The sequence below is a fragment of the Vespa crabro genome, chromosome 1, assembly GCF_910589235.1.
Source record: "Vespa crabro chromosome 1, iyVesCrab1.2, whole genome shotgun sequence".
In the NCBI taxonomy this organism is placed as follows: domain Eukaryota; kingdom Metazoa; phylum Arthropoda; class Insecta; order Hymenoptera; family Vespidae; genus Vespa; species Vespa crabro.
Genome location: NC_060955.1, coordinates 22,277,909 through 22,304,950, shown reverse-complemented (window position 1 = coordinate 22,304,950; position 27,042 = coordinate 22,277,909). Strand labels below are relative to the sequence as shown.

The following is a 27,042-nucleotide window of genomic DNA, read 5'->3' as shown; positions in this document are numbered from 1 at the left end:
TCAAAAGAAGATTACATCCGCGAGAATAAACTTTAATATCATTTTTTTTATGCTGGACATTTGTATATATCTATCTTCTGCGAACCAACCAAGTTCTAGTTTTATAATATTTAGTGCAAAGAGGTAAAACATACGTCAGTTCGTTGCCCGATTAAGAAATTAAAACACTTTTCTTAACATTAAGGAAAATCTGTGAGATTTTCAAATCGGGTCGGGTGGGGTGGGTGTTAGATATTTAATTGTAAGATAAAATACATGTATAATGTTGTGCATAATAAATTATTTAATTTTCCGAACATTTTGTGTTATTGATAAATCAAATCTAATAAACGCACTTTCAATCATAGATCGCGACTCGTTTAATCACTCATCAATCCTGTTATAATAAATAATAAATCGGCATATTTATATGTCTTCATATATTTATGGAAATATTATATTAATGTAGTGCAATGAAGGATATTTAAGTCGAAAAAGAATATGTTGAAATTATCTATCATTTAACACATACACCATTGACAAATTCTATATACTCATTTGAATACTATAACATTTTTACCACCGTCGACCAGCGACATTGTTACAAAACATTATCCATCAAGATTTATGATATTACAAAAGTAATAATACTGTATGGAGATGTACGTATAAATATAACGTATGCTTATCATAGAATACAAATTTTCAAATGAAAACAATAAACAGTAATATAGATTTTTGACAACAGTTAAAAAAAAAAAAAAAACATGAGCACTTTGTAGGAACACAGTTTACATGAGATAACCAGATGATTACGCGTTGATGAGTCGCTAACTACTATATAGTGCGTTATAATAATCTTATATATTAAGGTTTTTTTTCTTTTTGTTGTTTTTCCTTTCCTAATGATATACAATATTTATGTATATTAATAATACTCGACATATATTATGCATTTTAACAAATGAAGCATTAACGAAATAGAAAAAATGTCAACATTATGTTTGTTGTTATTGTTGTTGTTGTTGTTGTTGTTGTTGAAGCATAGTGTCTGAAAAATTGGAATCGATATGATCTGTATGGTTTTTTCTTGCAGATTGAATTTATACCGAAAGGGATACAAAACTGTTATACTGAGTAATGTTGCGTTTCAAAATGTCAGCACACGGCCCTAAGACACGTTCAAATCTGGCTCTGTCTAATTTGACGCATTTTAAGGGACCTCTAGCTACGACCGTTGCTGCTCTTGGTCGATCCAGTAATAATGCTATTTCCCCTATTAATCATTTATTATTACACATATTAGTACACACACACACACACACATATATATATATATATATATAAAGTAGTAATAATTATAATGTGAAAAAAACATTACCAAAATAATCGGACGGACCCAGACGACCCACTTCTGCAGGTTCAGGGGGTTCCGCTCCTTCTGAGCGTTGTTGTAAGACTACAGCAGTTCCTTCAACAATGATATAAAAATCTTCACCAGGTTCACCCTGTCTTACTATCATTTCTCCGTCATCAAACGCAACTGGTTCTAAGGCATCAGCCACCGTGAGTCTTTCCCATTTGTCTAAAGATTCTATAAATAAAAGAAGAATATTATCTCAATAGTTCTATACATATTTCCTATCATTTATTAGAAATTAATATAAACAAAGATGGGGATGGGAAAAAAGAAAGAAACAATGTACCTAAGATCGAAACTCTAGAAAGAAATTCCTCATACATTTTTCGTTTCCTTATCGTCGAACCCATTAAAATACGACGATAGGAATCCCTATCTATACCCCATAATTTAACGTCAGTTTTTGCTCTAACTGTAGCGGCACGTGGAGTCCCATAGATTAATGCAAGTTCACCAAAACTTCCACCTTCTCCAATCGTCGTTACTAATTCACCATTAACGAATATCTCTACTTCGCCTTGGTCAATTACGTAAAAGTTGTCACCTTCGTCACCTTTAAGAAAGACAAAAAAAATCAATAAATTCAAGCAAAACCTACATATATATGTATGTATGTATGTATGTATGTATGTATGTATGTATATATATATATATATACGACCTTAGAGAAATAAATAATAGAAAGAGAGAGATCTTCTCTCTTTCTTATTAGCGTATATATATATGCATATGTATACAGGGTGGATCAGAAGTAACTAGGTGATTTTAAAAATCAATTATTCTTTTTCAAGTCTTTCCAGATTAATTTTTTTTGTATGTAAGACTACAAGCCTAGGAACTTTTGACCCATCCTATATATATTATGTGCATTAGAACTTGACCTTGACGTATTATCGCTTCTCCAGGTAAAAAGGTAACGGGAAACATAGCGTCGAATATATCAGATCGTTCATTTTCATCGAGATGAGCAAAGAGAACATTCTTAGCGATAGCTTTGCTCAAAGCAGCCATTGTTTTGTAATCCTTCGGTACGACTTTTTTAACATAGCTAGTAGCATCTTCTTCTGATACCGGCTCTGCCGAGATACCACCACGACGTCTTGGTACTTGTGGTCCTTGTTGACCGGCAGGCATATCCTCCGTGTCCTCGGGACTCGTAGCGATTTGCTGTTTAGCATCGTGAGCTTGTTCCTATTAAATTTCATAATTCATACATTAAAATCATGACATTTTTAAGATCTATGGGGAGAAGGGAGAGGAAAAAATTTTTATTAACCTAAAAATCATCTTCTCTCTAATGTTTATAACATTATAAGTTCTTTTTATAATTAGATTCTAAAATTTAATAACGAAAGATTTATAACAATTAAAAATTATATCTTAGTCTGTTTTAACCTAAAAATCTTATTAACCTAAAAATCATTTTCCTTTATTATTCCACTCCTACCAACGTAAAATCATAAAATATTAAAATTTAATGTAACAAATATTTTATAAAATCATAATTTTTTTTTTCTTTTCCTAATAAAGGATACGATAAAAAATAATTCCATCTTAAATTAAAAATCAGGCCATTCTTTCTACTATTTCTCTTTCTTCTTTTTCTAATGTTTATCATTAAAAGATTAAATAATATAATGTGAACAATATTACGAAGTACAAAGGGATGTCGCGGGGAAAGGAAGGTTAACGAATAATGGCATAGGTCAGTTGGCGTTATCACGCACGAGTGCTTTTATAAACATTAATATCGGATATACATATAATGATGCTTTAATGAAAATTAAATAATTGTTGATTTCTTACGAATATTTTAATACGTATGATAAAAAAGTTTTAACATAACAGAAAAATGGCAAGTAAAAATGTATGTCAATTTGTAAGAATAAAAAAGAAAGATAGAAGAAAAAAAAAGGAAAAAAAAAAAGAAAAAGAAAAAAAAATAATAAACCCCGCACTTTTTTCAAACGTTCCAATAGGTTTATCGATGTGAAAAGAAAAAAGAAAAACATACGAAAATTTCTTCGAACTTATTGATATATATATATAATATTCTCTCTCTCTCTCTCTCTTTTCTTTTTGTATATTTTCTTTTAAAAGACGACATCACACGTACCTGGTGATTCATCCTTTATGCGTCTCTCTCTCTCTCTCACCCCTTCTAACTCCCTCTCTCTCTCTCTCTCTCTCCCTGTCGTTTTTGGTTTCGGCACGTAAGAATATAAACGAGATTCAGTCGAATAGCGTGCGCGCTCCCTCTCTCTTTCTCTTTCTCTCTCTCTTTTGTACTACGTTGATCTTTGAAAGATGTACCGCGGTAACTCGTTACGCGTTGCGCGCATACAAGACAATATACTTAAAAATGATAATGAAAGTTTTTCCAAAAAGAAAAAATAAAAAGAAAAAAGAAAGTAAAAGAAAAGTAAAATATATAAATAAATAATCGTAGAAAATCTATATCTCCATATATCGAATATAGAAAATAAAAAAAATAAAAAGTAGTAGAAGAAAAAGAAGAAGAAGAAGAAGAAGAAGAAGAGATAGGTTAATACTCGATCGTTGTCGTTCGTAGATTGACGTTTCACTTGGTACTTTTTCTCTCGCGCGTTACCTTCTAAGGCCTCCCTGAATCTGATTAACCGATGACCCTACAAACACACGACGCTCGATCCCGCGCTACTTGTTTTTCCGCTACGGCGGCGACACGGATGCTCTCTTTCTCTCTCTCTCTCTCTCTCTCTCTCTGTCTCTCTCTCACTCTCTCTCTCTTTCTTTTTCTCCACCTTTCTCGTTATATAGTAAAATTGTATTTCTAGATCGAAAGTGAGAACGTAGAGAATCAACGAGCGAGCTAGCTAGCTAGCTGCTTAACTAGCAATACACGTTGTTGATCGAGCATTTAATTTATCAACGGATTTCTACGAACTAAACATCGTTTTCGATGTCTTGATCTTTCTCTCTTTCTTCCCTCTCCCTGTCTTTCTCTCTCTCTCTCTCTCTCTCTCTCTCTCTCTCTCTCTTTCCCCTTAGTTTCCAAATTTTTGGAGAACTACGTCGATGTGTGTGTGTGTGTGTGTATGCGTTACGTTTGCGTGCTGCCTCCTGGCTAAGGTTCTGCCTCGTTATATTTCGAGCATATGCTATGTTTAGATCCGTGGCCCCTGTACAACATGCTTACCTTACTCTTCCACCATCCTTCTACTAACCATCCCTATATCCACCCCATTTCCCCCTCTACTTTCTTTCTCGCTCTCTCTCTCTCTCTCTCTCTCTCTCTCTCTCTTTCTCTCTCTTTAGTTTGATCTTTTATTATCCCCACCTAATTTCTTCTCTTCTGTTCTCATATTGTGTTCATCTACGCGCGAAGCTTCAACCTTACCTCTCTCTCTCTCTCTCTCTCTCTCTCTCTCTCTCTCTCTCTCTCTCTCTCTCTCTCTCTCTCTCTCACCCTCTCTCTCTCATATATTTTGCTTCCTTCTCTTATGAACGCATGTACCTATGAGGGATAAATAATAACCTTCTTTATCAGGATAGCAGCTTTTGCTCTTTTAAATTCATCTCTGTGCTTGTATGTATCCATGCTGGTGCTACTTTCTGTCTGTCTGTCTGTCTGTCTGTCTGTCTGTCTGCCTATCTGCTGTTGTGATATATGGAATGCGCCGAGGTCGCTCGCGCACCTTTCGCTCGATGTCGTCATGGCCGTGATTTTACGTCATCGTTATCGCACCGTACCAATTTCATCTTACTTCCTTTATCCCTATTCCAACCCTTCTCTACCAACTATTACTATACTCTACGATCAAGATATGTTTTTGGTGACGTATAAAAAAGGATCGTATATACTTTTTGCAAGGCTGTTAGTATATAGCGGGAAATTAACATTAAACGTACCAAATGACTTACGCGTGACGTAGGTCTTATCAATATTTAGTCCGGCTAATAATTTTATTTTTCATTATATGTTGCGATAATGATAATATGCAATAAGGTCAAGTTTTTATGATACATATGTTTCTTTTTTATTTTTTAAAAATGTTTTTCTTTTGTTTGCATATGTTGTTAAATACGTTGTCTTCTATGTTAACTAGGATTCTTGTATTTTCTTTGTTTTTTTTTTTTTTTTTTTTGTAATGATTGAATTTATCATAAGATTATCTTTTTTAATTACAAAAGAGAACAAGATTTGGATATTTTACATATATGTCTTTAATAGTATGTAGTATTCGAATATTCATTGAAACTCTATATATTATGTGTATGTATTCTGAAGCAATGTAAAAATTTATAAAAAAGATCAAGTTTTTAACATTTTCTGATAGTTCATACGAACAAGTATAGTCATTGGTAATATGATTTTTATATATATATATATATATATATATATATATATATATATATATACCTTTTGTCGATATACTTTTAATATCGTTTAAAAATTAATTCCTAAGTTGAGATTAACAAATTAATAATTTGTAACATAATTTTTTTAACAACACGTTGAATTGTTTAAGAGAATACATAATCTGTATTATCTAATTGATTATCTAATATTATTCTCTGATGTTCTTGTTTTAAAACAATCATGTTATTAAAAATCTATTTTATATATAAGGTTAAGAAATTGAAGATTAAGATCATTTCTGATACATACCCTTTCCAATTTTTGAAAATATTCTCTCAAGAACGATATTGGATTCTCAGGTCTGCCCACACAGAGTTGCACTATACAATCTTTTAAAACTTGTTGAATGTTATGCCTTTGAACGTATTCCTCGCACTCGCGTAAACTTTGCTCTTCCTCGAGATTCGCCGCCATATTGATGAGAACAACTTAACACTTTATTGCTAGTATCTTTTCGATAGTCCTTCACCCAAATCGATTATTTGAATCATCTCGCATTCTTGACGACGATGATGATCTTTTTGACAACTGGTGACAAATATCCAGTTGTCGTTGTTGTTCATAGCGATATACATACATATATGAAAGTTGTTAAGGCCGCAATAGAAAACAATTTTAAGTTCTGTCTAACACGGTTTTGAGTTATGCCTTAACATGGGAATCTGGAAAAAAAATAAAGATTTTATTTTCACGCATTTGTTACTTCAAAAAAAAAAAAAAAAAAAAAAAAAAAAAAAAAAAAAAAAAAGAAATTATTCAAGAAGTAAAAAAAGCATTTGAATATACATTTTATGGTGATCAAATAAATACATACCATTAATTAAAAATTATGACGCACAAGTTAATAACGACGTCTCATTCTCCTATAACATTATGCTTTATGAAGATTTTCTAGTATCACGAACAACGATATCAGTGTTATCAATGTATCAATATGATAATTTCAATAACTTTTAACACAAGACTCTCTCCCTTTCTCTCTCTTTGTTCCTCTCTCTCTCTCTCTCTCTCTCTCTCTCTCTCTCTTTCTCTATACGTCGCAGCAAATACAAGAGATATAATACTAGAATTGTCAATCCACCTACATCTCTTCACTACTGTTAATCTCATACCATATATAAATGCGATAACTCGAAGATGCAACCATAGCGAGATAGAGTGTTATATCGAACTAAATCGATTCGGATATCGAACATTCGATATATTTATCGAATATTCTCTCATTTGAATTTATGATTGACCGAGTACAATTATAGCATTATTTGGAATGATATTACAATGCCGTCTATCATACGAATTAATAACTATACCGACTGTCGGTAATATCACTTCTTATATATCATTTATTGAGAGATATATTTTTTTTATTTACACAAAATTTTGAAAGATAAATAACGTTTACAAAGAAAAACCTACGTTACATGAGCGTATCACAGAAATTTCTATAATAATAATAATAATAATAATAATAATAATAATAATAATAATAATAATAATAATAATAATAATAATAATAATATAATACATTATCAATTTATATAAAATCGTCTATATGTTTGACATATAATTACAGCCAAATGATTCTTTCGATCATTATTAATTATAATTTATCTTAATTTTTTTTTTTTTCATTAAAATATTTATTAATTATAAATTATCTATTTCTAATCCTGGATTATCATAAACTACTTCTTCGCCTTGTTTTTTCGAAGTATCATCGGCCCAACTTTGTTTTTCGCCGGATGCAAAAATACCATAAATTATAGCACCTATGAGATACACTGAACCAGCAATAATAAATACTGTCCTCCATTCTGTTGCACTCTAAAATAAACATTAAACATAGTTAGTCCCAAAAATGCTTTATAATTATATTTATAATTAATGAATTATATATAATCTAAAAACTCTCACTTTATTTTGAACGACGTATCCAGTAATAATAGGACTGACGACGCCTGGTAATGTTGCAATTGTATTACCTATTCCCATTAAAACACTGGCATGTTTTGGAGCAATGTCCAAGTGATTGACTCTATAAATGAATAAAAAATATTGAACGGTTTATTATCGGTAGATATATTTAAATGTATAAATTATATGACATATATATATAAAATTGAATTCTAAAAATTACCCAAAGCCAGACCAAGCAAAGCCACCAAGGCCAACCGCTATGGTGATACAGATAACTGCTCCTACTTTAGTCGAGATAAAGGCAGTAGAGATCATAAAGATCGTTTGAAAGATAAATGCACCGCAGTTAAATATTTTACGAACCTAGAATACAAAATAAAGTAATTGTTACCGATGTTTGCCTTTTTTTTTTTTTTTTTTATTCGTCTTCTTTTCACAATAGATTCGATTACAAATCCGCAGAAATACCTGAGTCGTCGTCAAAAGATTTTTTGTTCTCAAATAATCAGCCAGTTGACCGGAACATTGAACGACTATGGTCATCGCCAAATAAGGAAGAGCAGACATAAAACCGGTTGCTTCCAATTCGGACTTGAGCACGTCTAATAATATCCAAAAATAATATCGTAGAAATCATATGATACATAAAAGGGTTAAAACAATCGGATGATTATACCGACCCTTCATAAATGTTGGCAATTGGGTTAACATGGTATAAAATCCCCAATTTTCACTGAAATGAGCAGCGACTATAGCCCAAACAGGTGGAGAACTCAACATAGCTTTCCACGGATGTTTTATTTTCTATAAAGATAATATAAATAATTAATATATATCAAACTGACAGACGAATAAAATCAATATTGAGATAATATATAAATTATATACTACAATATATTGAAATATATATTTTTTAAATAATTATAAATTGATAACTAATTTAAAGAAAGTACTTTTGCACTGACCATTTTGTTTACGGTAATACCGATACTATTTTGAATATATTCCAATTCAGCTTGAGATATTCTAGGATCATCTGCAGGATGATCTTTGACTAGGATCCACCAGGCAAAGAACCAAATAAGCCCTATTGCTCCAAATACGTAGAAAACTGAAGACCAACCGAGATGTTCAGCCATTATACCAGAAACAGGCATAGCAAAAACGGTTCCTAAAAAGCTACCAGAAAATGCCAAGGTGGCTAATTTTGATCTTTCCAATGGGGGTGCCCAATTAGCCCAAATTGCATGTATGCAAGGATATGTAACACCCTAGGAACAAATAATAGGATTTAGAAATATATTGATTAGATATGAGTAAAATGAAGTGAAGAATATTTACCTCACAAATTCCTTCAACAATACGTAAAACGACTAGAATATATACGCTTGTTCTAACGAGAGGAGGCGTAATGATAGTAAACAATGCTGTTGCTGCAATACCAAGACCAAATACTCTTTTACCTCCAACTCTAGCAGCCAACCATCCACCTAATAATTGGGTACTCAAATATCCATAAAAAAATGAACTCAAAACAAGTCCTTTAGTTTTCGAGTCCCAATCGAATTCTTTTTTCTATAAAAACAATTATTTTTATGATTATTGCCGTTTAATATTCTTATAAGATATATGTAATAATATTTTATTTCGAATATAACAATGGAACTTACCCGATAAATTTTTCCATTCTCGTCGATTTTATCTTCGGTCATCGCAACTATTGCGACGCTCAAATTAACGCGAAGTATATAAGAAGTGAAAAATCCTAGAAACGCTAAAATTGCCACAACGTATCTTCTTTTCTTCCAAAATTTCCACGAGGATTCATCGATTTCGTCCTTGTATTTGACACTTAAAGAAAAAATTGAAAAAGGAAAAAAACAATAATGAAAAAAAATAATATCTCATAAGAAAACACTAGACTCTTCTAAAAAATTTTCCTCTGAAATAATCGACATCGATATAATTACTTACGTTCCGTATCCTGTATCTTTCGTTGTTGTTTCTTCCCCCGCTTTTTTTTCCTCCATAGTATCCTAATAAAAACACATTATATATAATAAATATATATATATATATGTATATGTAAAAAAAATCATTAATATATGCGCATATTTATTTGAAAATAATTGAAATACATTTTCGTATCCATATAACATACATACATATGTGCGAAATGATCTTACAAATATTATAAGTGAAACTTTTCGTTTCGAAAATGAATACCTACGCTTACGAATATTCAATGTATTTTTTTCATTCTAATTAACACGAAAACCAAATATTATTCTACTTTTCTATAAAAATTTCATTAATACCTCGTCGGAATGCGTTGGAATTAATTTTTCGAGAACACTAGTATCCATAGAAATTCTCTTGCATGACATTTTCATATATATATATATATATATATCTCTTTATTTTCCTTCCTTTCTCTCTCTCTCTCTCTCTCTCTCTCTCTCTCTCTTTCTCTCTCTATCTCTCTCTTTCGCTTATTTCAATTATTTATAATACCTATTACGCAAAAACGACAATTCCGTGGACGTGTATGAACGATTTATTTAAAGTACCGTTTCATAAGATTCTTTCGTACACATATTCGAAGATATCAGTAAGTTTGAAAAGTATATATGTACAATACGATCATATATTTCTTTTTTACTACGCACCTATCGTAAATTATGTATCGCAAATGATATACAAAAGAAAAGAAAAAAGAAATAGAAAAACAAAACATAAAGTAAGAAAACTAACATAAATCGTACTTATCGTTCTCACCAATAATTTTCCTATACATTATTCGATTACGTATTAAAATTATGGGAGGAGAGGGAGAAAAAGATAAATAAATAAATAAAAAAGATCCCGCGTCATTTATCGAAAGAAGATATTAACGAATTTAAATTTTATTGAATTATTTTGAGATTATTTTAATTTGACACACAAGAGGAATTTTCAAATTGATAACATTTTTTTCATTTATTATTATCTATCCCTCTTTCTCTCTCTCTCTCTCTCTCTCTCTCTCTCTCTCTCTCTCTCTCTCTCTATTTATTTTTCTCTTTTCTTTTCACCAATGTTCTAATGTAGATATAAATATGTAGAATTTTTCATTAATGATATAATTATTTCGTTTATCTTCTCTCTCTCTCTCTCTCTCTCTCTCTCTCTCTCTCTCTCTCTTTCTTTCTTTCTTTCACAAATATTTCAAGGATATGAATATATATATATATATACATACATATACCCATAACAGCTGTATAGATATCTTATCAAATCAAACACATCAATATTAATATATTCATCGATTATCGATTATTATTACGAGTAAATATAGATGAACGAAGAAAAATAAGAGTTAATTGTTTCACAAATTTGATCACAAATTGTTTAATTTTTTTTTTTTTGTTTTTTATCTTTTTTAATAGATACATATATATACATATATATATATATATATACACACACATTCATATATATATATATATATATATATATATATATATATATATATATATATATATACGTACATGCATAGAACCGTCCAAAGAGACAATCGACCGAAGACTAACTTGTTCTTGATTCAGCTAAGAAGGTTCAACAAGGAAACTTAAGACTTTCACTTTGTGTTCCGTGGCATATACTGTAGGTTTGCTATTCGTGATCTCATAAATATTTAAGCTACGTATATATATATTTTATGAAGGTACATCAATTACTTATCTTTATAAAAGGTTTATCTTCGGTTTAATCCAACTAAAAAAGGTGTGACAGATAGTCTAATCTATTTTATAATAACTTTTAATCTTTCATACTATGTATGTCTTTCGGTCGGGAAAGCCTCAAATCACGTTTTCTTTTTTAGAACATTTACTCGAATAAAAAAACGCGTAACACATTAAGTTTACGGCGAAATCTGTTATATACATATACATATACATATATATATATATATATATATATATATATATATATATATGTATGTATGTAATTGTGTCTACCCAAAGGATGATAGATTTGTGAAAGTCGTAGCCATGGAATATTATAAATATTTGTTCTATAAAAATGAATTGCATCGATATGAGTTGCAACAGTACAATATAATACAATTTTTTCTTGTTTTTTTTTTTTTTACTTATTTATATCTTTTCTTTTATATATATATAAATCTTGCGGTTAAACATTTTTGTTCATAATTGTTACAATTAAAAAAAAGAATGAAAAAGAAAAAACAAATGAAATATTTGTAAAAATATCAATGCGTATATACATTTCCGTTAGACAATTGAACTTGATTCATGAAAGAAAATTGTTCTTCAAGCTAACTGAGCGGAATAAATGCAGAGGACGACAAATGTATTTAAAGTAGTTACGTATATGATATCATTATATCAAATATTCCTTAGAGATTTTATTAATTAAATAATTTTCTAGCTAGGTTTTTTTTTTTTTTTAATGAATATAATAGAAAAGAAAAAAAAAAGAAAGAAGAAAAAGGAACGAAGAATATATAAATTTGTCAAATAAAATCATTGTACTTTACCAATGAAAAATTACGTTGATAAAATCCTAGTAGTACAGATCGTTATGACCCGCCAAGAGCAATTATTGGGGATATGAAAAAGTTTATGGTCACGTGGTACAACGACCACGTGCAAGGATTGACGAATGTCACCATCTGTCGGAAAACGTCAGAATTTCAATAGTACATTGCATACACCTAGAAAACGCGTAATGTTTTACAGAAGATTTCCATCTTAGCCACCTCGAAGATATTTTATGAATCATTATATTGGAAATTGTGCATATACATTTAGTATAGAAATAAGTATAAAGGAATTATTAATAAGATTTATTTAATTAATTTTACATATCGTTTATTCATTGTCTTAATCATCATTTAAGTTGAAAATTTTGTTTGCAACACATCCGAGACGTATTTTCTGATAAGGTATAAAAATCTTAAAGAGCTCTCACATTAATTTCTTTGTTAATATTTCAATAAATTCGCATGTTAGTCCTTGTCACATTTTTTGATGGGAATACAATGTCCTGGGAAGTACCATGACCAATGTTTTCTTTCTACTAAAAGTAAGTTTTTCCTTTTTTTTTTCTCTCTCTCTCCTTTCATTAAAATATTATTTTTACGTATTTTATCGTGACATATTAAGAACTTTCCTTTTGTTTACATTTATACAATCTATGTATTGCGATTAATCAGGTTTCGCTAATGCATTTCACAAGTTAACTTGTTACAAGTTAATACTTGTTACATTGTAAGAATGGATAGCCTTTTTACGCAAAATATATGCGATGATTTAGAAGATATACCCCAAATAGATCAACCTGTTTGGATTCTTGGAAAGAAATATCATGCTTTAACAGGTATATATGTATATATATATATATATATATGTTGTAATATATAATAATTACATATAATCATTGACAATATAGATGGATTAACATTGTATTTCAGAATTAGAAGCAATACGTAAAGATATCTTATCCAAGTTATGGTTTAGTTACCGTAGAGGTTTCATTCCCATCGGTGGTTATAATTCTACATTTACAACTGACAAAGGATGGGGCTGTATGTTAAGATGCGGGCAAATGGTTCTTGGTCAAGCTTTAGTCTTTTTACATTTAGGTAATATATTTATGATGTGATATTATTTTAATTATATTTTTTTATCAATTTAACATTATCAAAAATTCAATGATAATAGGCAGAGATTGGCGTTGGACACCAGAAACAAAAAATATGACGTACCTGGAAATATTGAAACGCTTTGAAGATAAAAGAGCTGCTCCTTTCTCCATTCATCAAATAGCGTTAATGGGAGCGTCAGAAGGAAAAGAAGTCGGACAATGGTTTGGTCCAAATACCATTGCACAAGTATTAAAGTATACATTTTTTTTAATCACGCATCAATAAAATATTAACAATATAAACTAATTATGATTTTTTTTCTCATTATATTATTTTAGAAAATTGGTTGTGTACGATGAATGGAGCTCTATTACGATACATGTAGCTTTGGATAATGCTTTAATAGTTAATGATATCAGTAAGTAAATTGCAATGTGAAGCTTATCATATTTTAATTCACATTTATTTATCATTTATAGTAAGACAATGTAGAGTGGAAGGTGGTACAACAGTTGAAGTAGATGGTAAAGAACCATTGAAAGCACCGAGCCAATGGAAGCCTTTATTATTATTAATACCACTTCGTCTTGGTTTGAATGAAATTAATCCTGTTTACCTCAATGGACTTAAAGTAATATAAAAATAATAGTAATACTTGCATGAACAACCAAAGAAGAAGTTATATCTTTGAAAGAGAAAGATATTCAAATTGAGCATATCATTTTTTAGACTTCATTCAAGATACCACAATCTCTAGGAGTAATCGGTGGAAAACCAAATCTTGCTTTGTATTTTATTGGCTGTGTTGGTACGTATACGATATAACGTTAATATATATATATATATATATATTTTTTTTTTAACAAAATATTATTGTGTCTTTTTGAGTAATAAATAATAAAACAAAGTTATGATATTCTAGGAGATGAAGTGATTTATTTGGATCCACACACGACACAGCGTTCAGCTAATATTGACAATGAGAGAGAAATAGATCTCACATATCATTGCAAATCTGCTAGTCGTATTTCTATTACAGAAATTGATCCCTCTGTAGCACTTGTAAGTATAACCATGTAATTCATTGTGCAATGTAACAAAATATAAGATACAATGTTAATTGGAAATATATTATTTCTGTTATAGTGCTTTTTCTGTGCTACAGAAAAGGATTTTAAATCTATGTGTAAAACTATGCAAGATGAATTATTAGAGCCTGAGAAACAACCATTATTTGAATTATCTTCAGAGAGATTAGTTAATTGGTCACCGGCTGAAGATGTCGTATCTGAAGCAATAGGAGCTACTAATTGTAAGTTAATATAGAATTGATTACTTAAGTTAATTTTTAGACACTTGAATATATTGGTTTATTATAGTTTTAGATTTTGAACATATAGAACGTCAATATGATACATCTGATGAAGACTTTGAATTACTTGGTTGACACTTAATATATGAAACAACAAGTAATCGACTTAAAAGATTTAATTTTATTTCTTATAAAAAAATTCATATATTGTTTTTCGTGTGGATTTCAACGTAACAATTTACTATTATTTTACTACTATAATCTGATTTAAATGATTTAAAACTAAATATGTCTTTCTATTATATGTGAAGATATTTATAAAAAAATTTAATCTTTACAAATTTAATAATATTTCACATATATAAATATGTCATACACATATAAAAGATATAGAAGTGCAAGTTACACACAGAATGGAAATGGAGATACTATAACTATTCATATATTTACATAAATCTCTTTATAGTGCAAAGTTAAAATGTTGAATTATAATATCTCTTACAAGAAAAGAATATAAAATACAGATTCTTCAGAAACATTAGCAGAACATTTCTTATCAGTTTTATATTTGAATAATATTGTAGAACTGATATATATATATATATATATATATATATATATATATATATATAAATATATTATATATATATTTATATATATAATATATATATATTTTATATTTATGAAATATATACATATATATATATATATATAATACAGTGAATCATATATAAATATTGACTAAGAAAATGTTTTTTATAAGAAACTAAATGAAAAACAATTTATCGTCTTATTACTTGATAAATAAACATGATTACACAATTTATAAAAATGATGGTATTCGTATACTATTCTTGAAAAGTATATTCTTGAAAATTTTGAAAAAAAAGAAAAAAAGAAAAAGAAAAAATATACCACCATGTTCTTCAACATACAATGCTTTATATAGAAACTATACATTGAATACATAGCGATATTTTATTCTGCTGATTTTTATTCGATACATTTTTAGGCACATCCATCACACATATACACGCTGGCGTGACATATATTGTTTTTCGATAAAATTATAAATATTTCCAGAAAAAGCAAGCGAGATAAATGAAATTAGAATTTCTTGCTTATACATTCTGTAGATACATTTTAAAAAATATAATAATGCTTTATAAATATGTTCAACATAGAGAAGAATTCATAGTGTTCAAATGAATTTGTATAGATGATTTTCGAATATTATCTCGCATAATTAATTATGTGCAATGTTTTCATATATGTACGTACATTATAAAGTAAATTTTATATATTATCATTTTTATTAATATGTTAACAAAATAAGTATTAAGATATTACATTATTATTTTGTTGTTGGTATTACATTTCTTCAACATGTATGTTTAAATGATTGCTTATATCAAATCATATATACATACTTACATGTATAAATCGCGCTGCTTATACATTTAGAAAGTTCATCCGATATATTTGATAAAAAAATAACTATTCTTCTCATTAAAATTTTATAATGTATTATCATAAACTTATTAATTCGTCACATATTATATAACAATTCTGATGAACAGTTCAACTTAAAATGACAGATAGATATTAGAGTTACTTTGATACATAACGCGCATATTAATTCGAATTAAAAATTTTTGCATTTAAAATAAATACAATGTATGTGGCTTTCATTAAAAATATTTGGAAGAAATATATTTTGTCACGTGTTGTTAAAAATTTTATTTTATTTAAAAATGATTAATATCTCCAATAACTTTTTTATTACACGTATTTAATGTTTCTCGTACGTATATGTACATATACATATATATGTATATATATATATATATATATATATATATATATATATATATATACATGTATATATACATGTATTTATATGTGTATATATGAAAAAATTTAACATCTTAAATGTGTTATATAAAAATCCCAAAACATTTAACGTCAGATTGACGGGATAAATACTTTTATAATTAACAATGTTCAGTTTTCACACTTATCACATAAAATGGATTTAAAAAAGGAAACAAGTTCCAGATGTTGTTTTTTCTTTTCTTTTTCTTTTTTTTTTTTCGTTTTCTTTTTTTAAATAACCAAAAATCAGTCATTATAAGTTATACAAGCTAAAGAGATGGAAGAATGCTCAAAGCATGTTTGAAAATTACACAGCCAAGAAATAAGGCACGTGCAAGAAAAAATATAGTTTACAATATATATTATAATAATAACAAATGAAAATTGATAACAAAAATGAATAATCTCTTATTTTACACATTAATAAACTCTCAAATATCATATTTGGTGAAATCACAATATTGTGGTAATAATATACCCATTCTTTCTCTTCGCTTTCATAAATTCAAATATTAAATTGAATTTAATGACTAGAAGAGTTGTTGGAAAAACAACATTAGGAAGTTTTATCATATAATACTTTGGAAACAGTTAAGATAGTAATTACTGATTCCTTTTTGATTCTGTTCCATTATATTTCTTATCTCGTAAGTCGATTACAACTACTGTGATATTATCTGAAGATCCCCTGTAAAATTTGTATAAATATACATTGTGTAATAACATTGATTTCTTTTTTTATTATTAATGAAAATGGATTGAAAAGATCTTTGATTATAATTTTGTTGAAAAAATGTATGTTCTTTGTTGATACATTACCTGTAATAACTTTGTAATGTAATACTTTTTGCACCAAAATGTGGCTCGTTTATACGTTCTTTGATAAATGCTACAGCTTCTTCATTTGTAAAAGTATCCCATAGTCCATCAGATGCCAAAACAAGGAACATAGGATTGTGATCGCTTAGATCAAATGTTAAGATGTCTGGATCTGCTATCACTAATTTTTTATCTTTCAATGGATAATCTCCCAAAGCTCGAGATGTTGCCAATATACCAGCAACTCTCCAAACTCCATTGAATGTCACCAATCCACCAGCTTTATATATTCTCTTTTTCTCTCTTTCCTAAATGAAATATAAACGTACGATTCAATGAAAAATAATATAAAACGTACATTAAAGATGAGGATTTATAAAAACCTGTTGTGGTTTATGATCAAACGATAAAGGTATAGCATTGCCTTTTCCATCACACATTACACCTCTAGAATCACCAACATTTGCTACTACTAATTTATTATCTTCTAAAAGTGCGATCAGAGCAGTGGTACCTATATTATAAAAAGAGAGAGAGAGAGAGAGAGAGAGAGAGAGAGATTTAGCTTTAAAATATGAAATATTAATATCTAATAATAATACAAAATGAGGAACAAACTTTTTTACCTGCTACATCCATGTTTTTTTTAGCTGCTTTAACTAATAATCGATCTACTGCCAAAACTTCATCGGTTAATAGTCTACCATAATTTATTTTATCTCCATCTAAATAGGTTGTCATATCAATTTCAGGTTGAGTCTCACCTGATCTACAAGGCCTTACCTGGAAAATAAATGTAACACATTTTTTATATTGCAAAATAAACAATTACATTTCTTTGAAGTTCTTTCTTGTTACGAAAAGATTTATAATCGTCATACCTCCCTTGTGATTGGCCGTGATAGACTATCTAATTTATCCAATAATTCTGGATCAGTAACGCCAACACTATTTTTCATACAATCGTCCGTTATCGAAGTACTAACGGTTTTACGAAAAGATTTCTTACGTTCAATTGTGGTTGGGTCTGTTTTTTCATCTTTTTTATTTTCAGATTGAAATGTTGGCCGATTATTTATTTGATTATTTTTTTGTATTTCAGAAAATCTACCAGCTATCATATCCTTTAGCTCTATCACCTTTTTATTTATATTTGGAATAAGTTTATCACGAGCATAATTTGCGGCAAACTAAAAATAAAATTAAATTATTAATTTGAAAATCATATGTGTACTCTTTGTCTTTAAAAAGATTAAAACTTACCTCTCCTCCATGACCATCAAAAACTGCAAACAAGGATACACCGGTATTATTTAAATTTTCATTTACCACAAAGCGATCTTCCATGCGAGCTCTGTGACCTTGAACAGCATAAGCAGCTATATTCCCTTGTTTTAATTCCCAGCTAAGTTTTACTCCATTATTTACAGAATCATTGACAAGAAATTGCAATTTTGAAACCTAATTGAATTATATAAAAAATTTATTCATATCGATATAACATTTTATCACATTAATAATGATTATAATACCTTAGATGTTGTACGTCCTAGAGTATATTGAATTTTATCGAATAGCATTCTACTCCAAGGATCGACAGCTTGTATATAGAGAAGCATTACTGCTAAAAGTGTGCAGCAAATTAATACCTCTGGTTTAAAAGCATAGATTCTCATGATTCTCCAAAAATAACCTAATGGTGTATTGACAGCAGCATTTAAGACAGCTGGAATACCCACTGTGAACTTTGACATCAGTTTCATATGAGACACGTAAGTCTAAAAACGACAGATATCTTTAAATAATAAATTACGTATATAAGTATCATAATATTATATATTCTTTTATATAAATTATGTAACTATTAATAAATATTAATATATTTTGTATTGAAATTAATGACCATTGACTCCTATTGTTTAAATAAATTGGAATATTTTTTGGACATTACATCGGATAAAAAAATATTCAGCAATAAATTTAAAACGTAGTAATAAAATAAAATGTAAAATAATAATCTCATATATTATTAATCAACATATTGTTATATGAAATTAAAGAAAATACGTAATCAATACGCGAGATATAATTTTCTGGAAAATACCTGATATAAGATTCTATCTTCAAGCTCGTCATCCATAGTATATTCTAAGAAACCAAGATTAGATCCAATTTTAGGCTAGCACTGTAAGTATCGTGAGTAAAGTTAATTAATATTCTTAAAGACGTTTTCAATCTAAATTGAAGAAAAACTGTATTACACTAATTATATTAGAAAATATTGAAAATACGCACATCGAGAAAGATAGTATGGTACCACTTGAAAAAATTCGTATTAAATATATCTCGTAATACTTTACATTTCTAAGTATCAACGAGATACGATGATACCAATTGTGACCGTGGTACTGCAGTCTGCAGCACTTTGCGGTAGATAAATAAGGGTGAACGTCATCAAAATCATGAGAAGATACGATGACACATATAGCTACTGAAAATCTTTCTATAGTTACACACAGGCGCGCGCGCCTACACACATCACACACACACACACACACACACATTCCATGCGTACCGAATATAAGTATGGCGACCGAAGAACACAAACGATTAGCTAATGTTGTTAAACAAATTCATGCTTTATTACGAAAAGAATGCGAAGAATATGGTGCAGAAATAGCATGGCAAAAACATGTAAGCCGTAACGACGTTTTACAGGTCTGCTTATCTTTTTTTCTTCTTTATTAATTTTATTTTAATGTACATATGTATATTTATGATGACACGTGATACTTTTATATTAATTATTATTATTTGTTAAGACATCTTACAATGAAATATATGTATTTTGTTATATAGATTTTATTATATGCTTGGTTTATATTTAATTCAATTATTTTTTTAGAAATATGTTATGTCGATGAAGGATCTTGCAACTACGCATTGGAAAGGCAATAATACAGATTCTTTAAGTGGAACTTATTGTAGAATAGAATGGATCAAAACTCAATGTAAAGAATATTTTTTCAATGGTGGCAAAAAAAAATATTCTAATAGGGAATTTAGTATAAAAGGAAAAATGGGTGAATTGTTGATATTAAATGGTAATAATATAGAGGAACAAAATATGTTGGTCTCCAAACAGAATTATTATAATGATAAGGAATTGTTAAATGAAGGAGAACAAACATTTCAAAAGATTTCAGTATTAGATGTAGGAAGTTGTTACAATCCTTTTGAAATGGAAGATATGTTCAAAGTAACGGCAATAGATTTGGTAGCTGTTCAACCTAACGTTTTACAGTGTGATTTTTTAAGTGTCGATATAGGAAGAGAACAAATCCTATCTGCAGATAAAAAACAAATTTTACAATTACGCGAAGAATCATTTGATGTTGTTGTATTTTCTTTATTGTTAGAATATATGCCATGTCCAAAACAAAGATATCTTTGCTGTAGCAAAGCATATAATTTATTGAAGAAAAATGGTATATTATTTATTATTAGTCCTGATTCAAAACATGTCGGTGCAAATGCTAAGTTAATAAAATCATGGAGATATGTTTTATCCAAGTTGGGTTTTATGAGAATTAAATATGAAAAATTGCGACATATACATTGCTTGATATTTAGAAAATGTATTTACAAAGAAGTGGCACTGAGGTGGGCAAACATGCAAACTTTTTCAGAGAGCAACATATTGTGTCAAAGCGAAGATAAGATTTTTATTCCTCAAGATTTTAAAACTGTTGACGATAAACATAATAATGAGAGTAGCAATCATGACATACATGATTTACTTTGTTCCTTCAATGAATTACCTTTTGCTGAATTATAACATTATTTCTACATAAGATTTTTTACTTTAATTATTATTGTATTATACATGTAATAAAAAGAAAAAAAAAAAAAAAGAGAAAAATAATTAATGAAACTGAAAGTATTCTTCATAACATAAAAATCTACCTTATTACTGAATTCTTGCGACATATTCAACTTGAAAACTTAATTAAATGTAATTTACGACGTGTGTATTACGAGAATGCATATATATTATTTAATTAATAGATTCGAATCAATATTGATTTTGAAACGTAAAAAAATGATTTAGTGTCGCCATAGTACTTCCGGAATAATCTATCATTCTTAATATCAAATAAATCTATTTCAATGGATTGATAAATTGATATATTAAATATCATGTAATTTCTTTTTTTTTTTCTATAATATTAAATTTCCAATCGAAATAATAAAAATAAAAAGAAGGCTAAAATGTAAAGTTGATTTTTTGACTAGGGATGTAGCGTCATGCGCCATATTTATTGTCGATCAACAGACACCTGTGAGCATCGTTCTCTCCTCGCCCAAAAACACTATTACAATCGATTGCTCTACAATAATTCTTTTTATAAAATATTTTTTACTACATCAGGAATATAGAAAAAGTTCATTTTTAGCGGAGTAAACGAAGGTGATATTGAAATAGTGAAAAATATTTGACTGCCATTTAAATATTATTTGGTGCATCATGATGAGAATTATACTAATTCTTACTGTTGCAATAATACAGATAGGTAAATTGCTTAAAAATTTGTTTCTCACAATTTTTATATTGTTTCATTTTATATATACATATATAAACAATTAAATTTTTGTGACACGTAGAATATATCAAACTTATCATATATATTGATAATTTTTTTCTTTGAAAATGTAAAGATAATTTAATTAAATGATGTTTCAGCAACATGTCAACGTACACCAACAATTTCTTATATTTCGCAAATACAAATTAAGGATATTGGTGGAACAGTTGAACTACTTTGTTCAGTGCAATATGGCCAGGAATATCCTGTTTTATGGATAAAAGTGAATAAAGAGAGTGGTTATGATCAGTTACCGCTTTCTACGAATAGTGCCTTAATTGTAAAAGATAGCAGATTTGCTCTTAGATATGATCAAGCATCTTCTACATATACACTGCAGGTAATGAAATGGATAAGATTTATATTATTTCATTGCATTAGCTCTATTACTGATTATATTTATTATTAAGTATCATTGTTACAGATAAAGGACATACAAGAAACAGATGCTGGGTTTTACGTATGTCAAGTATTGATTGCTCTTAATAATCGAATATCTGCAGAAGTAGAATTGCAAGTACGAAGACCACCTATTATCAGCGATAATTCGACTCGATCTCTTGTCGTTAGCGAAGGACAATCTGTACAACTAGAATGTCATGCAGGAGGATTTCCGCAACCAAGAATTTCATGGCGCAGAGAAAACAATGCTATTTTACCAACTGGTGGATCTATTTACCGGTATATATTGATTTTAATGTGATATTAATTAATGTGTTATTAAGATGAACTTAAATAACAAAATATAAATATTCTAGCGGAAATATTCTCAAAATACCTACTATTCGCAAAGAAGATCGTGGAACGTATTATTGCATCGCTGAAAATGGGGTAGGACGTGGCGCAAGACGTAATATTAATGTCGAAGTTGAATTTGCTCCTGTAATAATGGCACCTCGACCACGTTTAGGTCAAGCTTTACAGTATGACATGGATTTAGAATGTCATGTGGAAGCTTATCCTCCACCTGCAATAGTTTGGCTGAAAGATAGCACTGTATTGGTAAACAATCAGCATCACAGTATATCTCATTTTGCAACTGCGGATGAATATAGTGATACGACAATTCGAATAATAACAATAGAGAAGAAACAGTATGGAGAATATATATGTCGTGCTTCTAACAAATTAGGAACTGCAGAAACTAAAGTTGAGCTTTTTGGTAAGTATATATCAATTTCTTAATTTATTATTTGTTATTCTTATTTTTAGTACCTGAGCACAGTATTAACATATTGTATATATAAGGCATGCGTTAGTAGTAGCAAGTGTTACAATATATCTTTTTGTTTTTCACTTGAATGACCTTGAATGACCTTGAATGGCTTTGAACACTTGTGTTTATTATAATTTACGTAGCAATATTTCCATATAGCTATCATTTATCAATTTATTTCTATTGCGACTTTTCGTTTTGTATAATGCATGTTTTTTATGTTTGCTTATTTTTGCGCAGAAACCTTTACCCCAGTTTGTCCACCAGCTTGTGGTCAAGTTCATTATGGAACTGGTGTGACCTCAGTTTCTTCAGGACCCTTGATAATCCTTATTTTAGTTATTACCATACTGATGAGGTATGTCATTTTGGATTCTTTCTGTTTGATATTTGTAGTAGATTGTGTTTGACTGTTCAACATCATCATCATCATTATTATTATTAATGTTCATTAAATAATTATTATCTATTATAGACATTAATAGTATATTAATTTGAAATAATATATATTTGTAGAAATTTCAATGCCAAATATTAACTACCCAGGACTTCAGTGGGCAACTGCGAATCAGTGTTCATTATCGAAGTGGCTACTTGCAGCAGTTAGTATCACTATTTTTGATAGATTTTAAGAAACGTAGTATAATCCCGGGGGCCTGATATCCGACATTTTTACTTAGATTACATATATCTTTAGATACTTACTATTGAAATATCAAGACGAATTATGACACAAATATGACACACTTAGTTAAAGATGAAGCCTAATACATATATATATATAGATATGCATGCCCTCTTACTTGTGTATACACAATATATATACATCAAGTCAAATTGTGTATACACATGCTGAGAGAAGTACAATACGTTGGCAATATGAATGTTGGTAGTACAAATTAACATTCCAGAGCAAAAGTTTATAGTAATGACACAGTAGTGGTACATATAATTAATAAAGTTCTGTAGGTCTTTATATCAGTATAACTGATGAATATAATGAAGTAATATCGTTACAAAAGTAGATGTTATAAAAGATGTTTTAGTCATTTAACACCAAGGGTGTAGCAACAAATTATTAAGAAGATTATTACATAAAAATTTTCAGAATAACAATATTGCGAGAGAGTGAATTTATGAATACCTCGATTGTTGATTATTACCTTTTAGATGTTTTTAAGATGCTGCAGAATATTTTGCAGAATCTAGTATCGTATAAAAGAATCTTTAAACTCCAGTTACCACAATTACTCTATTCTGCTTGCTCATATTAATAAAAGTATGTGATGAGAATATAACACATAAATTATTAACGATCTATAGTTACAAATGCGTTGGTAAAATACATATATATTGGGACGCGTCTCAAAGAGTTAATCTCAAAGAGTCTATCTTCCAAATAATTGAATTAACGTGAAACACTTTGGTGATACGAATAAGATAATTAAAATTAAATTTGAAGTGATAACTTTGAATAGTATTTTCTCTAGGCATTATGCCTTGTTAAATAATGTCTTTGGTATGTGCCAAAGTATAAAATTAATATTCATGTTAATATCTTGTTTGCAAAAAAAAATTTGTTAACAGAGAGTTAATAGAGAGATATTATACATTATAAAAAAAAACTGTTTATTCGTGCACATTTAAACATTACAATCAGAAAATAACAATAATTTATCTATTCAATTTTTATCTTAATTGCATAAATATATATGTGCATGGAAAAACATAGAAACATATTGTGACTTTTACTGATTCTAAAGCGAATAATAATAATAATAACAATAACAATAATAATAATAATAATAATAATAATAATAATAATAATAATAATAATAATAATATAGTAGAGAAGTAGTACATATCCATCACAATACTATATCTCAATTTTTAATACAATCAATTTTGTACATATTTTGTGTAATTCTGTGCCCTATGTTCAGTGGCATTCGTAGTGTATGTAATGAAAAGAGTAGTATTTTTTTATTTGTTCATTTTTTATTTTTATTTTTCTTTTTTTTTTTCTTTTTTTTGTATTTCTTACAAGTAATCTTAATTATCTTTCTCTATTTCAATTAGCAAAAACCATTTTCTTTTTTTTATGTAGTCTTTTCTTAAAATACTAAAATCTAACAAGGATATTAAATGGTAGCTGATATACAGGGTGTCAGGAAAGTTTAGGTTAGATATGATTGGACATTGTTAAAGCAGTGAAAATTAAGGATTGAACATACACAATTTTTCCATTTTATAATCATTTAGTATAATAATTCTATTTTCTTTAATATATTGTCAACAAAAACGATAATTTTTTTCGTTTGCACCTAATGCAGAATGTACTTAAATTTAATCCTTTAATCGGGACTTAATTTAATCTTTAAAAGTTATCATAGAAGCCAATAAGTAAAAAAACAACTGCAATTAATTTATTGCAGTTGTTATGCCATATGAATAGCAAAAAAAAAAGGAATCAGTGTTTAATATTATTCAAGTTCCTTGAACAATATTAAAAAACAAAATTTCTTTATGTGGTAAAATTTCAGCCGTGATAGTTTTTAAAGATTGTATTTTATATGTTTAAGAGGTTTCAAGTTTACTTATTTAAAAATTTAATAATATATTTTCGAATATAATATGAAATAATTATTGATAACAAAATATGATATATCTTATAGGTTGTTTATGTTTTCCCTGGGGAGGGAGGGGGTATAACGAAGATTCTTTAAAGATCAAAAAAATGAATGAAAAGAAAATCTTGCGAACAAATGCAGCTTCTCTTTGCCTTATTTTCGGCACTCCCTGTATATAGATGAATAAAATAGAATCACGATGTATATTGTAAGACGCGTATATATCTTACGATATTGCAAATAAGCGAGGATAGAATCTTAATAACACTTTTGTATAATCCTTTTACATATTTCCAACTTTATACTTGCTTTTATAATATTGTGTAGATTTTAATAAATGAATTTTAAATGCTAATATATTTTTTCTTATTTATTTCATATATATATCTATATTTATATAACAAGAAAGACTATATATATTTATGTGTATATATATATATATATATATATATATATATACACATAATATATATATATATATATAATATATTTTTAATATATATATATATATATAATATATTTTTTATAAAAAAATATGTGTGTATATTCTTTCAAATCATATGCAAATGGTTCACTATATATAGTTAACATCGTAATATATTATGTACTTTAGTCACGTATAACTTGAGCATCGAATGATTACGTATGACAAAGAGAATACGCCCCTAATATAAATTACGTCGTGTTACATGAGAATACATTGGATATTCCAAAACATCGTGACTCTTTCCAGACATAAAACGATAGCGTTTCAATTTCAAACGTTTGTCAATAAATATCGATCATTGATATATATATATGTATATACATTTATTGTTAATATTGAAACAATATAAATGATATTTATAATTTATTTTAATCAAGTATAATTATACATACATATATATATATATATATATATATATATATATATATATATATATATATATATATTATTGTTATTATTAATAAGATAATTTGATTAAATAAATTTGAGGTTATTCAGATCACGAAACTTAAGTGCTGTTATCAAAAAAAAATAGTTTCATTGCGTATGATTACTATATATATAAAGTTAAAGGCACGCCCCTCTCATAATAATTTGGAGATTGCCACTCCCCAAATTACTGAATCCTAATTGACGAACGTGCCTCATTGATTTTATTTACAGATCGAAATTAACCTCGACCTTAT

The 27,042-nt window shown here is 28.4% G+C and overlaps 5 protein-coding genes across 13 annotated transcripts; 3 read left to right on the top strand and 2 right to left on the bottom strand.

Annotated features, from left to right (window-relative positions):
- Positions 1 to 260: 260 nt before the first annotated feature.
- LOC124429098 (cAMP-dependent protein kinase type I regulatory subunit) lies at positions 261 to 12,315 on the bottom strand. Of its 7 annotated transcripts, none has more exons than XM_046974153.1 (11): positions 12,262 to 12,315; positions 9,693 to 9,754; positions 9,389 to 9,569; positions 9,060 to 9,293; positions 8,684 to 8,989; positions 8,399 to 8,522; positions 8,187 to 8,320; positions 7,939 to 8,081; positions 7,716 to 7,836; positions 6,616 to 7,625; positions 6,182 to 6,463 (listed from the first exon to the last, which is right to left on the bottom strand). In XM_046974153.1, exons 2-10 carry the CDS (start codon positions 9,746 to 9,748, stop codon positions 7,449 to 7,451), a joined length of 1,476 nt encoding a protein of 491 aa, XP_046830109.1. In that variant the 5' UTR covers positions 9,749 to 9,754; positions 12,262 to 12,315; the 3' UTR covers positions 6,182 to 6,463; positions 6,616 to 7,448. The 7 variants fall into 7 exon arrangements, with proteins under 7 accessions (XP_046830364.1, XP_046830453.1, XP_046830109.1 ...); XM_046974063.1 differs by lacking the exon at positions 12,262 to 12,315 and adding an exon at positions 11,249 to 11,289; XM_046974320.1 differs by lacking the exon at positions 12,262 to 12,315 and adding an exon at positions 10,960 to 10,978.
- Positions 12,316 to 12,422: 107 nt separating this feature from the next.
- On the top strand, positions 12,423 to 15,261 carry LOC124429384 (cysteine protease ATG4B). Of its 2 annotated transcripts, none has more exons than XM_046974626.1 (11): positions 12,423 to 12,669; positions 12,737 to 12,809; positions 12,940 to 13,103; positions 13,198 to 13,368; positions 13,448 to 13,625; positions 13,710 to 13,789; positions 13,851 to 14,002; positions 14,101 to 14,179; positions 14,294 to 14,433; positions 14,518 to 14,683; positions 14,751 to 15,261. In XM_046974626.1, exons 3-11 carry the CDS (start codon positions 13,001 to 13,003, stop codon positions 14,816 to 14,818), a joined length of 1,137 nt encoding a protein of 378 aa, XP_046830582.1. In that variant the 5' UTR covers positions 12,423 to 12,669; positions 12,737 to 12,809; positions 12,940 to 13,000; the 3' UTR covers positions 14,819 to 15,261. The 2 variants fall into 2 exon arrangements, with proteins under 2 accessions (XP_046830582.1, XP_046830671.1); XM_046974715.1 differs by having other exon boundaries at positions 12,424 to 12,669; positions 13,176 to 13,368.
- A 1,483-nt stretch (positions 15,262 to 16,744) lies between these two features.
- LOC124427281 (protein phosphatase 1L) lies at positions 16,745 to 19,823 on the bottom strand. Its single transcript, XM_046969972.1, has 9 exons — positions 19,673 to 19,823; positions 19,482 to 19,562; positions 18,910 to 19,155; positions 18,641 to 18,838; positions 18,259 to 18,567; positions 18,004 to 18,160; positions 17,761 to 17,891; positions 17,378 to 17,685; positions 16,745 to 17,246 (listed from the first exon to the last, which is right to left on the bottom strand). Exons 2-9 carry the CDS (start codon positions 19,515 to 19,517, stop codon positions 17,162 to 17,164), a joined length of 1,470 nt encoding a protein of 489 aa, XP_046825928.1. The 5' UTR covers positions 19,518 to 19,562; positions 19,673 to 19,823; the 3' UTR covers positions 16,745 to 17,161.
- A 29-nt stretch (positions 19,824 to 19,852) lies between these two features.
- LOC124427282 (S-adenosylmethionine sensor upstream of mTORC1) lies at positions 19,853 to 21,310 on the top strand. Its single transcript, XM_046969988.1, has 2 exons — positions 19,853 to 20,095; positions 20,283 to 21,310. The coding sequence occupies exons 1-2, from the start codon at positions 19,853 to 19,855 to the stop codon at positions 21,213 to 21,215; spliced, it is 1,176 nt and encodes a 391-aa protein (XP_046825944.1). The 3' UTR covers positions 21,216 to 21,310.
- A 390-nt stretch (positions 21,311 to 21,700) lies between these two features.
- Positions 21,701 to 26,224, top strand: LOC124426989 (lachesin). Of its 2 annotated transcripts, XM_046969368.1 has the most exons (6): positions 21,701 to 21,951; positions 22,122 to 22,363; positions 22,448 to 22,704; positions 22,782 to 23,185; positions 23,480 to 23,597; positions 23,756 to 26,224. In XM_046969368.1, the coding sequence occupies exons 1-6, from the start codon at positions 21,906 to 21,908 to the stop codon at positions 23,775 to 23,777; spliced, it is 1,089 nt and encodes a 362-aa protein (XP_046825324.1). In that variant the 5' UTR covers positions 21,701 to 21,905; the 3' UTR covers positions 23,778 to 26,224. The 2 variants fall into 2 exon arrangements, with proteins under 2 accessions (XP_046825324.1, XP_046825334.1); XM_046969378.1 differs by lacking the exon at positions 23,480 to 23,597.
- Positions 26,225 to 27,042: the final 818 nt, after the last annotated feature.